The sequence below is a fragment of the Nerophis ophidion genome, linkage group LG17 (genome assembly GCF_033978795.1).
Source record: "Nerophis ophidion isolate RoL-2023_Sa linkage group LG17, RoL_Noph_v1.0, whole genome shotgun sequence".
In the NCBI taxonomy this organism is placed as follows: Eukaryota; Metazoa; Chordata; class Actinopteri; order Syngnathiformes; family Syngnathidae; genus Nerophis; species Nerophis ophidion.
The window spans coordinates 12,511,578-12,528,197 of NC_084627.1; the positions used below are offsets into that span (position 1 = coordinate 12,511,578).

General features: G+C 41.1%; 1 protein-coding gene across 1 annotated transcript in view; it reads right to left on the reverse strand.

The window, feature by feature from the left end:
• The window catches only part of LOC133536108 (V-type proton ATPase 116 kDa subunit a 2-like), a 53,155-nt gene extending 36,781 nt beyond the window's left edge, over positions 1 to 16,374 (reverse strand). The window contains exons 1-10 of the mRNA XM_061876316.1: positions 15,894 to 16,374; positions 9,396 to 9,474; positions 9,236 to 9,333; positions 9,028 to 9,165; positions 6,220 to 6,317; positions 6,025 to 6,151; positions 3,042 to 3,124; positions 2,885 to 2,978; positions 2,611 to 2,823; positions 2,393 to 2,543 (exon numbers count right to left, since the gene is read on the reverse strand). Of these exons, the coding sequence (XP_061732300.1) occupies positions 2,393 to 2,543; positions 2,611 to 2,823; positions 2,885 to 2,978; positions 3,042 to 3,124; positions 6,025 to 6,151; positions 6,220 to 6,317; positions 9,028 to 9,165; positions 9,236 to 9,333; positions 9,396 to 9,474; positions 15,894 to 16,004 (1,192 nt within the window). The 5' untranslated portion in view covers positions 16,005 to 16,374. The remainder of the gene's footprint in view (positions 1 to 2,392; positions 2,544 to 2,610; positions 2,824 to 2,884; positions 2,979 to 3,041; positions 3,125 to 6,024; positions 6,152 to 6,219; positions 6,318 to 9,027; positions 9,166 to 9,235; positions 9,334 to 9,395; positions 9,475 to 15,893) is intronic.
• Positions 16,375 to 16,620: the final 246 nt, after the last annotated feature.

Sequence of the window (16,620 nt, forward strand, 5' to 3'; positions counted from 1 at the left end):
AGCCCGCTAACAGCCAAGGACTTCAAGAACCTCAACGAAGATAAGACGACAGCACGCAGACGAAGCAGAGACAAGGCGAAATCACAAGGCCCCAGCACATTCCGTCACGTATTGTGCGTACTGGAGCTGCTTTGCATATGTGTGACCACTCCTTTTATAGTATTAGCTTTCACTGCTATGCTGATGACACCCAACTCTACATGCCCCTAAAGCTGACCAACACGCCGGACTGTAGTCAGTTGGAAGCGTGTCTTAATGAAATTAAACAATGGATGTCTGCTAACTTTTTGCAACTTAACGCCAAAAAAACGGAAATGCTGATTATCGGTCCTGCTAGACACCGACCTCTATTTAATAATACAACTTTAACATTTGACAACCAAATAATAAAACAAGGTGACTCGGTAAAAAATCTGGGTATTATCTTCGACCCAACTCTCTCCTTTGAGTCACACATTAAAAGCGTTACTAAAACGGCCTTCTTTCATCTCCGTAATATCGCTAAAATTCGCTCCATTCTGTCCACTAAAGACGCTGAGATCATTATCCATGCGTTTGTTACGTCTCGCCTCGATTACTGAAACGTATTATTTTCGGGTCTCCCCATGTCTAGCATTAAAAGATTACAGTTGGTACAAAATGCGGCTGCTAGACTTTTGACAAGAACAAGAAAGTTTGATCACATTACGCCTGTACTGGCTCACCTGCACTGGCTTCCTGTGCACTTAAGATGTGACTTTAAGGTTTTACTACTTACGTATAAAATACTACACGGTCTAGCTCCATCCTATCTTGCTGATTGTATTGTACCGTATGTCCCGGCAAGAAATCTGCGTTCAAAGGACTCCGGCTTATTAGTGATTCCTAGAGCCCAAAAAAAGTCTGCGGCCTATAGAGCGTTTTCCGTTCGGGCTCCAGTACTCTGGAATGCCCTCCCGGTAACAGTTCGAGATGCTACCTCAGTAGAAGCATTTAAGTCTCACCTTAAAACTCATCTGTATACTCTAGCCTTTAAATAGACCTTATTTTTAGACCAGTTGATCTGCCGCTTCTTTTCTTTCTCCTATGTCCCCCCCTCCCTTGTGGAGGGAGTCCGGTCCGATGACCATGGATGAAATACTGGCTGTCCAGAGTCGAGACCCAGGATGGACCGCTCGTCGGGATCCAGGATGGACCGCTCGCCTGTATCGGTTGGGGACATCTCTACGCTGCTGATCCGCCTCCGCTTGAGATGGTTTCCTGTGGACGGGACTACGCTGCTGTCTTGGATCCGCTTTGAACTGAACTCTCGCGGCTGTGTTGGAGCCACTATGGATTGAACTTTCACAGTATCATGTTAGACCCGCTCCACATCCATTGCTTTCGGTCCCCTAGAGGGGGGGGTTGCCCACATCTGAGGTCCTCTCCAAGGTTTCTCATAGTCAGCATTGTCACTGGCGTCCCACTGGATGTGAATTCTCCCTGCCAACTGGGTGTGAGTTTTCCTTGCCCTTTTGTGGGTTCTTCCGAGGATGTTGAAGTCGTAATGATTTGTGCAGTCCTTTGAGACATTTGTGATTTGGGGCTATATAGATCAAAATTGATTGATTGATTGATTATAGGGGGCCTCAGTGATGTTGACTGGGGAACACCTGAATAAAATAGAGGGGCGCGGGAGCTGTACCTTAGAACAGTGGTCCCCAACCACCGGGCCGTGGCCCGATTGGTACCAGGCCGCAGAATATTTTTTTATAAAAAAAAAAAAAAATAAATAATTTTTTTTTTTTTTAAATAAATGATAAATGGGTTGTACTTGTATAGCGATTTTCTACCCTCAAGGTACTCAAAGCGCTTTGACACTACTTCCACATTTTACCCATTCACACACACATTCACACACTGATGGAGGGAGCTGCCATGCAAGGCGCTAACCAGCACCCACCAGGAGCAAGGGTGAAGTGTCTTGCTCAGGACACAACGGACGTGGCAAGGTTGGTACTAGGTGGGGATTGAACCAGGAACCCTCGGGTTGCGCACGGCAACTCTTCCACTGCGCCAAGCTGGCCTTAAATCAACATAAAAAACACAATATACACTTACCACAAAAAACTCCCTTTTTCATGACAAAATGTCCCTTTTTCATGACAAAAAAGAAAACAAAAAAAAAAGGACACCCCCCCTGGGCCGCGGGACAAATTATTAAGCGTTGACCGGTCCGCGGATACAAAAAGGTTGGAGACCACTGCCTTAGAACATAGGGTGAGATTGTGACTAAGTCTGCAGCTCCATGCGTTCTCCTCATGAGCTAAATTGAACTCTGTCTCTGCATGATTCCTTGCTTCCTGTCTGTTTAATAGATGTCATCAGTGTTTGAACCTGACAGTACCTTTAAATATTTGAGCGTGGCGCTTACCTGGGCTCACCTCTCGATAATCCCCCACCCCGTACGCCTCCACGATGCTCTGGAAGCCCGATGTGAACTTGTTGGTCCGGACCAGCGTGGGAGGCGTGTCGGCACTGGGGATGCGGTTTACAAACGAAGGAACGGTGGCATCGCCTTTTCTCTGCCAGTAGAGGGAAAAGGAGCGTAAGGACGCGGAGGCAAAAGGACAACAACCAGCCTCTTCCTACCGAGCCTTCCTCCAGCGCCGCCCGCAGGTTGGCCAGGTCACTGACGGGACACCACACCTCGGCGATCAAACACTTGTTGGTGACGTCGAAGCTGCAGAGGTTGAGGATGTGATAGATGGCCTTCATCTTTTTCACCTGCACCACCCAGCCGTTCGCCGACTCCGACGCCTTCTGCAGGACCTGCTTCAGGTAGTCGTCGGTACGATGGAGAACCTGCGGGGAACCCACAGCGGTCACCGCCCGCTCCACCAGGGCCTTCACAGAGCAGTCCTACGTTGTTGAGGTCTTGGATGCGCGTCCTCAAGCTGTCCAGCATGTCCGCCCGCTCCTCGTCGTTCTCCGGGTGAGGATAAAGGTGGCAGTGGTAGCTGAGGACCGCCACAGCGTGAGAGGAAGTTAAAAAAGGACCCCCGCGGCGAGGGAGGACTTACCAATCGCAGATTTTCTGGACTTTCTGTCCGATCTGGTCTCCCCAGAATGAGATGAGGAAGACCACGTTCTTGCTGATCTCACCCTGCAACAACAACACACACACACACACACACACACACACACACACACACACACACACACACACACGGTCCCAGTGTTTAGCCACTCATGAAGAAGCGGCGTTTCCCAAAGGTCCCAAACAGTGGCATGTTTACATAAAAATGCTAAAACTTGAATAAATGTACCCATTAAACCATACTTGCCAAACTTGAGACCTCCGATTCCGGGAGAGGTGGGGGGCGTGGTTAAGAGGGGAGGAGTATATTTACAGCTGGATTCACCAAGTCAAGTATTCCATATATATATATATATATATAAAATACTTGACTTTCAGTGAATTCTAGCTATATATCTATATATAATTTATTTTATATATATATTTCAGTTTTCATTTATTTACACATACACACACACATAACACTCATCTACTCATTGTTGAGTTAAGGGTTGAATTGTCCATCCTTGTTCAATTCTCCGTCACTATTTTTTCTAACCATATGCATGTACAGTAGATGGCAGTATTGTCCTGTTTAAGAGTGTCACAACATTGCTATTTACGGCAGACAAACTGCTTTACGGTAGACGAAAACGTGACTGCTGTTGTTGTGTGTTGTTACCGCGCTGGGAGGACGTTGATGAAACTGCCGAACAATAAACCCACATAAGAAACCAAGAACTCGACCTCGATCATTCTAGAGTTATAACGTCATTGGGCAGACACGCTGTTTATATTGTGGGAAAGCGGACATGAAAACAGGCTGTCCTCACTCAGGTCTGCATGGAGCTGGAGGGGGCGTGGCCTCCAGCTCCGCCTGAATTTCGGGAGAAAATTTGTCCCGGGAGGTTTTCGGGAGAGGCGCTGAATTTAGGGAGTCTACCGGAAAATCCGGTTGGCAAGTATGCATTAAACTGGCCCATTTTTTTTTTATTCGTGGGGCGGTATAGCTTGGTTGGTAGAGCGGCCGTGCCAGCAACTTGAGGGTTGCAGGTTCGATCCATCCTAGTCACTGCCGTTGTGTCCTTGGGCAAGACACTTCACCCACCTGCTCCCAGTGTCACCCACAGTGGTTTAAACGTAACTTAGATAGTGGGTTTCACTATGTAAAGCGCTTTGAGTCACTAGAGAAAAAGCGCTATATAAATATCATTCACTTCACATAGTCGCCATGGTAACACAAAATGTATATGGCCTGCTTGCATTGCAGTAAGCCCATTATAATCCATCCATCCATTTTCTACCGCTTATTCCCTTTTGGGGTCGCGGGGGGCGCTGGCGCCTATCTCAGCTACAATCGGGCGGAAGGCGGCGTACACCCTGGACAAGTCGCCACCTCATCGCAGGGCCAACACAGATAGACAGACAACATTCACACTAGGGCCAATTTAGTGTTGCCAATCAACCTATCCCCAGGTGCATGTCTTTGGAAGTGGGAGGAAGCCGGAGTACCCGGAGGGAACCCACGCATTCACGGGGAGAACATGCAAACTCCACACAGAAAGATCCCGAGCCTGGGATTGAACCCAGGACTGCAGGACCTTCCTATTGTGAGGCAGACGCACTAACCCCTCTGCCACCGTGAAGCCCTAGTATATTCCTATATTTTTTTATAGGATTATAATGTAAAAAAAATAAAAAGAATAATACATTATAATCCCGTATTTTCAATATCTAAAAAAAAAAAAAAAGAGCATCTTAAAGCGTTTCTCCCTGTCACTCACGCCAACAACAAGCAGTCAATCAATCAATCAATCAATGTTTACTTATATAGCCCTAAATCACTAGTGTCTCAAAGGGCTGCACAAACCACCACGACATCCTCGGTAAGCCCACATAAGGGCAAGGAAAACTCACACCCAGTGGGACGTCGGTGACAATGATGACTATGAGAACCTTGGAGAGGAGGAAAGCAATGGATGTCGAGCGGGTCTAACATGATACTGTGAAAGTTCAATCCACAATGGATCCAACACAGTCGCGAGAGTCCAGTCCAAAGCGGATCCAACACAGCAGCGAGAGTCCCGTTCATAGCGGAGCCAGCAGGAAACCATCCCAAGCGGAGCCGGACCAGCAGCGCAGAGATGTCCCCAGCCGATACACAGGCGAGCAGTACATGGCCACCGGATCGGACCGGACCCCCTCCACACGGGAGAGTGGGACATAGAAGAAAAAGAAAAGAAACGGCAGATCAACTGGTCTAAAAAGGAGGTCTATTTAAAGGCTAGAGTATACAGATGAGTTTTAAGGTGAGACTTAAATGTTTCTACTGAGGTAGCATCTCGAACTGTTACCGGGAGGGCATTCCAGAGTACTGGAGCCCGAACGAAAAATGCTCTATAGCCCGCAGACTTTTTTTGGGCTTTGGGAATCACTAATAAGCCGGAGTCCTTTGAACGCAGATTTCTTGCCGGGACATATGGTACAATACAATCGGCAAGATAGGATGGAGCTAGACCGTGTAGTATTTTATATGTAAGTAGTAAAACCTTAAAGTCACATCTTAAGTGCACAGGAAGCCAGTGCAGGTGAGCCAGTACAGGTGTAATGTGATCAAACTTTCTTGTTCTTGTCAAAAGTCTAGCAGCCGCATTTTGTACCAACTGTAATCTTTTAATGCTAGACATGGGGAGACCCGAAAATAATACGTTACAGTAATCGAGGCGAGACGTAACAAACGCATGGATAATGATCTCAGCGTCTTTAGTGGACAGAATGGAGCGAATTTTAGCGATATTACGGAGATGAAAGAAGGCCGTTTTAGTAACGCTTTTAATGTGTGCCTCAAAGGAGAGAGTTGGGTCGAAGATAATACCCAGATTCTTTACCGTGTCGCCTTGTATAATTGTTTGGTTGTCGAATGTTAGAGTTGTATTATTAAATAGAGTTCGGTGTCTAAGCAAGGCAAGTGCATTCCTTCATCTCACCGTGTCGAGGTCGGCGAGGTTCTCCTCCACCTGGGCGTAGCTGAGGATGGTGTAGCCCTTGCACACCCGCCACAACATGCGCTCAAACGCCTCCACTTTCACGCGCTGGATGAGTCCGGAGATGAACCTACACAAGGCAGCAGTTGATGAGGTTAAAAGACGGAGGCTTGGAGTGCGCAGGTGAGCACCGCTCACCCAAGCTTGGCTCCAAGTCTCTGCATGCCGGTGCAGCCTGACACCGAGTCTGTCTCCATGGTGGGGAACTCCTCATACTGGGGACCCAAGGCCTCATGCTGATAATGGAAAGGGACAACATGTCATTCCTGACAGCTTTTCTTTACCTTTATACCCACCAATGTTTATTTACTAGCAAGGGTGTCAAAACTTCTAATTATATGTATATCATTTTTACATTATCTTTACAAAACATATGTATTTTATTACATTTCATCTTTTTTCTCTTTACTTTGTGCCCTTTTTGCAAAAAATTCTCAAATGTTGCTGATAAAAACTAACCCTTCTCTGCAATGTGAATGATTATTTTTAAATTATTTATTTAATATAAATAGCAATTAATAAATCATTTATTCTTGACTGTCTTGTTTGTAGGGTTTCCATATTTCTAACACAATAATCAAGGAATGTGTTTATTTATTAGAGATGTAGTTTAATAATTGTAATTAGATGTATACTATTTTTATATTAATTGATAATATATATATTTTTTATTTTCTAATTATGGGATCGACATTTTAGATTTTTAATCTTTATTTTGTGCCTTTTTTTTTGCAAATGTACTCTCTCAAATTGTTTTTTTTTAATGATATTTAATAAGTGGCTGGGGAGAGGGAAGTCTGGGTTTCCCTGCTTGGGCTGTTGCCCCCGCGACCCGACCTCGGATAAGTGGAAGATGATGGATGAATGGATATTTAATAAATTAAAAAAACAAGTCTTTTTCTACAAGGTGAATGGCTAAATCTTAAAATAACATCATTTATTTATTTCAAATACAATCTATTGCGTATTTATTTATCTTTTAAACAAAATAACCTAATAAATGTGTTTATTTATTAGCAGGGGCGTCAAAATGTATAGTTTATTATTTGTTATTATTTGTATATTAATTGAGTGATTATACTTACTAAATCTATATTTATTTTCTGTATAAGTATCAACATGTTCTGTATAAGTATCAACATGTTCTGTATAAGTATCAACATTTTCTGTATAAGTATCAACATTTTCTGTATAAGTATCAACATTTTCTGTATAAGTATCAACATGTTCTGTATAAGTATCAACATTTTCTGTATAAGTATCAACATGTTCTGTATAAGTATCAACATGTTCTGTATAAGTATCAACATGTTCTGTATAAGTATCAACATTTTCTGTATAAGTATCAACATTTCCTCTTTTCTTTGTGGCTTTTTGCCAAAAAAAAAAAAAATACATCTCAAATTTAGCATTTTTGTTATATTTTATGAATAAAAAACAAACCGTTTAGTAAAGGGGTAACTGACTCTATTTTTTTTTAAATGTATTTGATATAAACAGCTATTTATCAATAATTTATTCCTGGTTGTGTTGTTGGAAGGGCTGACACATTTCTACAAAAATAAACAATCTGGGGAAAATGTTAAAGATGAAATGATCTTACATAAAAAACAAACATTTAAAACATCTCATTTAAATGATAATATAAAATAAATATTAAGTATTAAGTATTTTAAAACCTGGAGTTACTTTAGAAACGCTTCTGTTTCCAAACAATTTTCTATTTATGAAATATCAATAATCTGTCCCAGAGTCAAACTGTCCTCTATTAACGATATGATTAGTTGTCATTTAAGTGTAAAAAGAAGTTAACCACTGTTCAAATTAAGACATAAACGCAACAACAACAAAAAAGTCGTTTATAAAATGCCCTCCGTTATTTTAGCTAAATTTAGAGCATGGGTGTCAAACTCTGGCTCGCGGGCCAAATTTGGCCCACCGTGTAATTTAATGTGGCCCTTGAGGCAATATCAAATTAACATTAGAGCTGGCCCCCCGGTATTATAACACCGCATTCACCACTAATACTCATACTTACCAACCCTCCCGATTTTCCCGGGAGACTTCTGAATTTCAGTGCCCTTGCCGAAAATCCCCCGAAGCAAGCATTCTCCCGAATTTCTCTCGATTTCCACCCAAACAACATCATTGTGGACGTGCCTTAAAGGCACTGCATTCGACGTCCTCTACAACCTGTCATCTCGTCCACTTTTTTCCATACAAACATTGTGCCGGCCCAGTCACATACTATATGCGGACTTTACACACAAACAAGTAAATGCAAGGCATACTTGGTCAACCGCCATACAGGTCACACTGAGGGTGGCCGTATAAACAACTTTAGCACTGTTACAACTATGCGCCACACTGTGAACCCATACCAAACAAGAACGACAACCACATTTAGGGAGAACATCCGCACTGTAACACAACATAAACACAACAGAACAAATACCCAGAACCCCTTGCAGCACTAACACTTCCGGGATGCTACAATAGACACCCCCCGCTACCACCAAACCCCGCCAAGTTAATGCTGATATTTACATCAGAAAGCTGCAAATAGGAAAGAGGCATTCAATTTTTTTTATTTAAATTTCATTTAATATACCATTGATATTTTTAAATTATTATTATTATTATTATTTGAAAATCGATTTTGCATGTCACTATAAAGTTATATAAGCCTTGCTCGTTCAATATTCAATGCAAAACTTGTTTGGGTCCCTATTAAAAGGTTAATTTGTTCAACCTTGGCCCGCTGCTTTGTTCAGTTTAAAATTTTGGCCCACTCTGTATTTGAGTTTGACACCCCTGATTTAGAGGGCCTATTTTAGACCAAATGCTCCATTTAAATGCAAATAAACACTCTAGTTTAAAACCATTCCATTAACATTTGCGGCTGTAGGCGACCTCCCCGTGTGCTTGTTAAAAAGACACACTCACCCTGGAGCGGCTGTGTATGAAGGTGCGCGTGATCTTCAGCATGTGCGTGTACTCGATGAGCTCCAGCAGGTTCCTCTGCAGCTTGTCTTTGTTCCTGGCCACCTCGCTCAGCTCCATCTCCAGCCTCTGGAGCTGCTCCTGAGCAGGAGAACACAGCGTCACCGATGCTCTCCTGATCTTTGCGTGCTGGTCCGGCGTCCACGCTCACCATGATCTCCAGCACTTGTCTGGGCGGAGGAGCCAGTGGACTCTCGTCCTCCTCGGGTACGGCGATGTGAGCCTTCTGGATCTCCCTCAGGAGGTAACCTACGGCCGCACAAGTCAATTTGGTGCCTCGGCTGTGTTCTCAAGTGCACCCCACACCTTACCCAGCATCCTCTCCATCTCCTCGCATCTCTTGATCTCGCTGACAAAGCGGCGCTGGAAGGAGCTGACGCTTGGATTGAGCTGAAAGGTCAGGAGGGTGGCGGGTTATCAATCAAGGTCTGATCGCAAAACTGAGGCGACTAATGAGGCAATTCCTGGAGAAATTACGCGTGAATGCTGAAGTTGAACTGAAATGCTGACAGAATGTGGTACGGATGTAAGAAGAGTTTGAATTTCCAGGAAAACCGGAATTTGGTTTGGAACGTGGGATAGTGTTGGTTGGATGAGTGGAATGTGTTGATGTTGGAAGGGTTTGAATAAGTGAAAAATGTGGGAAAAGTGTAACTTGGAAAAATATCCCATTCATTTCAATGGGAACTTCCTGGAAATTTGGGAATTTTGGGGAAAGCGGGATTTTTTAGGGGCATGAATGTCCTGAATGAGCTGAATTGGTTGGTGTTGGAATTGTTTAAATCGGTCAAAAAATGCTGAAGTAGTGACAGTTTTTCAATTGAAAAATGGTATTATGGAATTTTGGGGAAAATGGGAATTTTTCAAGTTCTTAAACCAACTTGTTTTTTGTCTTGACTAAGAGGAATGTTTTGACAGTGGAACTTTTGAAATGGGTTGGAAAATGTGAAAGGATTCAATGCACTAAAAAAGGCTGGAAATAAGGTTAGAGAAAGACAGGAATTCCTGCAAATTTGTTGAATGTCGAAAAAATGGTAGTTTGAATGTGCAGGATGAGTTGAATGTGTTGATTTTAAAATGGTTTGAATAGGTTGAAAAATGTGGGAATTAGGCAACTTGGAAAAATATCCCATTCATTTCAATGGGAACTTTCTGGAATTTTGGGAATTTGGGGAAAAGCGGGATTTTTTAGGGGCATGAATGTCCTGACAAAGTTGAATTGGTTGGTGTTGGAATTGTTTAAATCGGTCAAGAAATGTTGAAGTAGTGACAGTTTTTTAATTGAAAAAAGGTATTACGGAATCTCGGGAAAACCGGGAATTTTTCAACTTCTTAAACCAATTTGTTTTTCTGTTTTAACTAAGAGGAATGTTTTGACAGTCGAACGGTTGAAAACTGCGAAAGGATTCATTGCACTAAAAAAGGTGGGAATTAAGGATAGAAAAAGACAGGAATTCTTGGAAATGTGTTGAACGTGGAAAAATGGTAGTTTGAATGTACAGGATGAGTTGAATGTGTTGATGTTGGAATGGTTTGAATAGGTTGAAAAATGTGGGAATTGTGCAACTTGGAAAAATGTCCCATCTATTTCAATGGGAACTTCCTGGAAATTTGGGGAAAAACGTGATTTTTTAAAAAGGATTAGGAACATGAGTCCGAATGAGCTGAATTGGTTGGTGTTGGAATTGTTTAGTTTTTTAATTAAAATTTTTTATTACGGAATTTGGGGAAAACCGGGAATTTTTCAAGTTCTTAAACCAACTTGTTTTTTTATCCTGACTAAGAGGAATGTTTTGACAGTGGAACGGTTGAAAAATGTGTTGAACCTGGAAAAATGGTAGTTTAAATGTACAGGATCAGTGGAATGGGTTGAAGGTGGGATGGTTTGAATCGGTTAAAAAAATGTGGGAATTTTGTCAAAATTTGAACAATGGATGATTCATTTTAAATGGAAATAATGTCTCTGAAAACTGGGAATTCTAGGAATTCAGGGAATCCCCCAAAAAAAAATTGTCACACAATTCTTGAACAGGCTGAATATTTTGATGTTGGAACGGTTTGAATTGGATGAAAAATGTAGGAGTTGTGGAAATTTGAAAAATGTCTCATTCAATTAAATAGGAATTTCCAGAAAATTTGGGAATTTCGGAAAATGCGGGAACTTTTGGGAAAATGGTTAAAAAAAACAATCCTTGAATGTTCGGAATGAGTTGAAATGGTTGGTGTTGGAATTTTTCAAATCAGTCAAGGAATGTTCAAGTAGTAACATCTTTAATTCAGAAATGGTATTACGGAATTCCTGGAATTTCAGGAAAACTAGGAACTTTTCAAGTTCATAAAACAACTTCATTTTTTTTCCTGACCTAGAGGAATGTACTGATGGTGGAAAAGGTGGAAACGGGTTGAAAAATGTAAAACAAAATTAATCACTCTAAAAAAGGTGGGAAAAGAGAGGAATTCCTGGAAATGTGTTGAACGTGGAAATATGGTCAATTGAATGTCCGGGATGAGTTGAATGTGTTGAAGGTGGGATGGTTTGAATAGGTTGAAAATGTGGGAACTTGGAAAAAATGTCCCGTTCATTTCAATGGGAACTTCCTGGAAATTTGGGAACATTTTGGTATTATGGAATTTCTGGAAAACCGGGAATTTTTCAAATTCTTAAACCGATTTGTTTTTTTGCCCTGATTAATAGGGATGTTTGACGGTGGAACGGTTGAAGTAGGTTGAAAAATGTGAAAGGAGTCATCGCACTAAAAAAAGGTTGAAAATAAGGTTAATAAAAAACAGAAATTCCTGGAAATTTGTTGAATGTGGAAAAATGGTACTTTGAATATCCAGGGTGATTTGAATGTGTTGATGTTGGAATGGTTTGAATAGGTTAAAAATGTGTGAATTTTGTTGAAATTTGAACAATGGTTGATCAATTTTCAATGGGGAAAATGTCTCTGAAGGTTAAAAATGTGTGAATTTTGTCGAAATTTGAACAATGGTTGATTAATTTTCAATGGGGAAAATGTCTCTGAAAACTAGGAATTCCGGGAATTTTAAAAAATAAATTGTCACACAATTCCAGAACAGGCTGAATATTTTGAAGTTGGAACGGTTTGAATTGGATGAAAAATGTAGGAGTTGTGGAACTTTTGAAAAATGTCCCATTCATTTGATTAGAAATTTCCAGAAAATTTGGGAATTTTGGAAAAAGCGGGAATTTTTTGGAAGACGGTTCAAACAAAAAACAACCTTTGAACAATCTGAATGATTCAAAATGGTGGAGGAATTTTGACGTAGTAATCTACTAATCATATCCTGTACAGCATCAATAACATTCTCCGTCTAAAATCAGCAGATGCCCCATGGGACACATGGTAGTGATCGCCAGAAAATTTGGGAATTCTGGAAAAAGCGGGAATTTTTGGGGAAAATGGTAAAAAAATAAAAATAAAAAAAAACTTTGAAAGTTCTGAATGAGTTGAAATGGTTGGTGTTGGACTGTGATGAAGTGGGGACTTGTCCAGGGTGTAATCCGCCTTCCGCCCGAATGCAGCTGAGATAGGCTCCAGCACCCCCCGCAACCCATAAAGGGACAAGCGGAATGTTGACGTAGTAATCTACTAATCATATCCATCAATAACATTCTCCGTCTAAAATCAGCAGATGCCCCATGGGACACATGGTGGTGATCTACAGCAATGCACGTTCAGGTGACTTTAGAAAAGTAGGATTTTTGAAACACCTCTCGTATTGTGCAAGTGTACATACACACACATACATACATACATACATACATACATATATGTATATATATATATATACACAAACATACATACATAGATACATATACATATATATATATATATATATATATATATATATATATATATATATATATATATATATATATATATACACATACATACATATATATACACACACACACACATATATATATACACAAATATATACATATATATCTATATACACATATATATACATACATATACACATATATATATACATACATACATACATATATAAATATATATATACATACACACACACATTTCCAGAAAATTTGGGAATTTTGGAAAAGGCGTGAATTTTTTGGATTACGGTTAAAAAAAAACAACAACCCCTGATTGTTCTGAATTAGTTGAAATGGTTGGTGTTGGAATTTTTCAAAATCAGTGGAGGAATGTTGACATACCGTATTTCCTTGAATAGCCGCCGGGCATGTAAAATGCGGCATGCCTACTTTTACCGCCGGGTCAAATTTGCAACGTCAAGAGTGACGCTTCCGCAGCAGATAATTTCAAAATGGCGGAGGAGTTTTTTTTGCTTTTAATGTGTGTAAACCAGGGGTATTTTTCCACAGACTTACAGATCACACTAATGGTTGTGATATAAAACAACTTCAACACTTCCACTAATACGCGCCACACTCCGCAAACCCACATTAAACGATGACAAACACACTTCTGGAGAACATCGGCCCTGCAACACACCACAAACGCAACACTTACCCAGAATGCAATGCATCCACGACTCCTGGCTACACCGTCCATTGGTTGAGGTGGGCGGGGTTGGGGGCGCGTGTAAAATATAACCAAGAGTCACGGATGCACAGCATTGTGGGTAATCCCTATGCTGCGTTTATAATGTGCCACAGAGCCAATGCTCTCCAGAAATGTGCTTGGTGTGGGTTCACAGAGTGTGGCGCATATTAGTAAGAGCTTTAAAGTTGTTTATATCACAAACATCAGTGTAAAAGGTATGGCTGTTGACCAAATATGCATTGCAATCTCGTACAAGAAGCAGCGAAATGCATGCGTCCAGCCGGCACGCAGACAGCATGGTGTAAAAGTGGGCGCGATGACATGCTGTAGAGGAGTGGTCCCCAACCACCGGGCCGCAGAATCATTTTTTATTTTTATATCACACTCAATTTTTTACTGCATGCCATTGGTAAATGCAGGGGTGAGAAGAGGTTTTAAAATTATTGGCGCCTGCTTACTTTTACCGCATGCTTTGAAGAAGCGCAGGAGTGAGAAGAGGTTTTAAATTAATTAGCGCCCCGGCGGCTGTTTAAGGAAGTACGGTAGTAATCTACTAATCATATCCTGTACAGCAGGGGTCGGGAACCTTTTTGGCTGCGAGAGACATTTAAGCCAAATATATATTAAAATGTATTTCTGTGAGAGCCATAGAATATTTTTTAACACTGAATACAACTAAATGTCTGCATTTTTAAGTAAAACTAATATCTTTAGAGTAAAATATGTCACAAACTCGCATGGCAGCAGTAGTGGCGACCCAAAGATGCAGGAACCAGGAGAGCGAAGAGCAGGTAAGATGCTTTTAATATCATCAAGATCATGAAGCTTTCTTGCATGTACAGTTCCAAACAATAGTCAATCTTCGAGCCCTGAGGAGCGCGTGAGACAAGCATAAATAGAAGCTTGCTGATTGGCAGCGGTTTGGACCGGCTGCCAATCAACAGCAGGTGAGGGAAAAAAACACAGCGCCTAGTGAGACAAGCAGGAAATGGAAACAAAATAAGAGCACTAATGGGAAGTAAATACAAAACAAAGAAGCACAAACAGAAGTTAAGTGACAGATCTTCACCTAATAAGTCTGCTAATCTTTTTAATAACATTGTTATTCGGAAGCTCACTGATGATAAATAAAATGCTTACCATTAATGCGACTTCTTGAACAGGTGCGGTAGAAAACAGATGGATGGATGGATTAAAATGTATGAGAATGTTTTATATTTTGAACGTTGTTTTTAACATTGTGATTACCAGCGGAAATATTCATTACTTATCGTGTTAAGCAATGTCAGCTAAGATTTATCTGAGAGCCAGATGCAGTCATCAAAAGAGCCACAGGTTCCCTACTCCTGCTGTACAGTATCAATAACATTCTCTGTCTAAAATCAGCAGATGCCCCATGGGACACATGGTGGTGATCTACAGCAATGCACGTTCAGGTGTCTTTAGAAAAAGTAGGATTTTTGAAACACCTCTCGTATTGTGCAAGTGTACATACATATATACATATATGTATATATATATATACACATTTACAGAAAATGTGGGAATTTTGGAAAAAGCGTGAATTTTTTGAATTACGGTTAAATAAAACAACAACCCTTGAATGTTCTGAATTAGTTGAAATGGTTGGTGTTGAAATTTTTCATAATCAGTGGAGGAATTTTGACGTAGTAATCTACTAATCATATCCTGCACAGCATGAATAACATTCTCCGTCTAAAATCAGCAGATGCCCCATGGGACACATGGTGGTGATCTACAGCAATGCACGTTCAGGTGTCTTTAGAAAAAGTAGGATTTTTGAAACACCTCTCGCATTGTGCAAGTGTACATACATATATATATATATATATATATATATATATATATATATATATACACACATTTACAGAAAATGTTGGAATTTTGGAAAAAGCTTGAATTTTTTGAATTACGGTTAAATAAAACAACAACCCTTGAATGTGCTGAATTAGTTGAAATGGTTGGTGTTGAAATTTTTCAAAATCAGTGGAGGAATTTTGACGTAGTAATCTACTAATCATATCCTGCACAGCATCAATAACATTCTCCGTCTAAAATCAGCAGATGCCCCATGGGACACATGGTGGTGATCTACAGCAATGCACGTTCAGGTGTCTTTAGAAAAAGTAGGATTTTGGAAACACCTCTCGTATTGTGCAAGTGTACGTACTTATACATATATATTTATATACTAGTAAGTGGTAGTTTTTCGGACTAAACATGTGTACTTACGTCTCGGAACTCGACCAAGCCCAGTTCTCCCAGTTGGCTGACGCAGTCATACTCGGAGCCGGACTGCAGGAACAACTGGGCCAAACACATCTCCTCGCTCCGGAACACCATTTTGGAATCTTCACTCTCCTCCTCTTTATTCCACCTAGTCAATCCGCCTGGGGGGGTTAATTCCGACTACAAGGTTCTGGCACTATTCCGCCCTCCATGGTGCTTTTATCTCGTCTCTTCTAGAAGATTCTATGAGGTCGTGGAGGTTGAGAAAAGCCCCAATAAGCCTTGATTGTGCATCTTCTCCCGCCTTCAAACACCTGCCATGACGCCGTCTCGCACGCAGCGGCGACAACAAACCACGGCGATGAAAACAAACAAAAACAAAAAGGAGAAATAATCCCAATTGTTGGTGGAGTTAAGGTTTAAACGGTTGTTCAAAATCACGTCACGGGCGAGAAATAAGAGTGGGCCTTTCTCTCCCGTCCGCCAATTGACACAGATTGAGGCTAGCAGGGGGTTGCCAGATGTGCTGAATTACCCTCGGACAAGAGGTATCTTTAACAGCAACAAAACTTACTTAAAGCTGGACTTTACAGTCGCTCGGCAAATATAAAGTCTTATTATCGACCAAACGGTGTTTCTTGTATTAAAATATTTTTTGATGAATCATAATATCATTTAGCGATTTAGGGGGTTGTTTTGGACACCTGGCAACCGTCTCTAAACGCAGCTT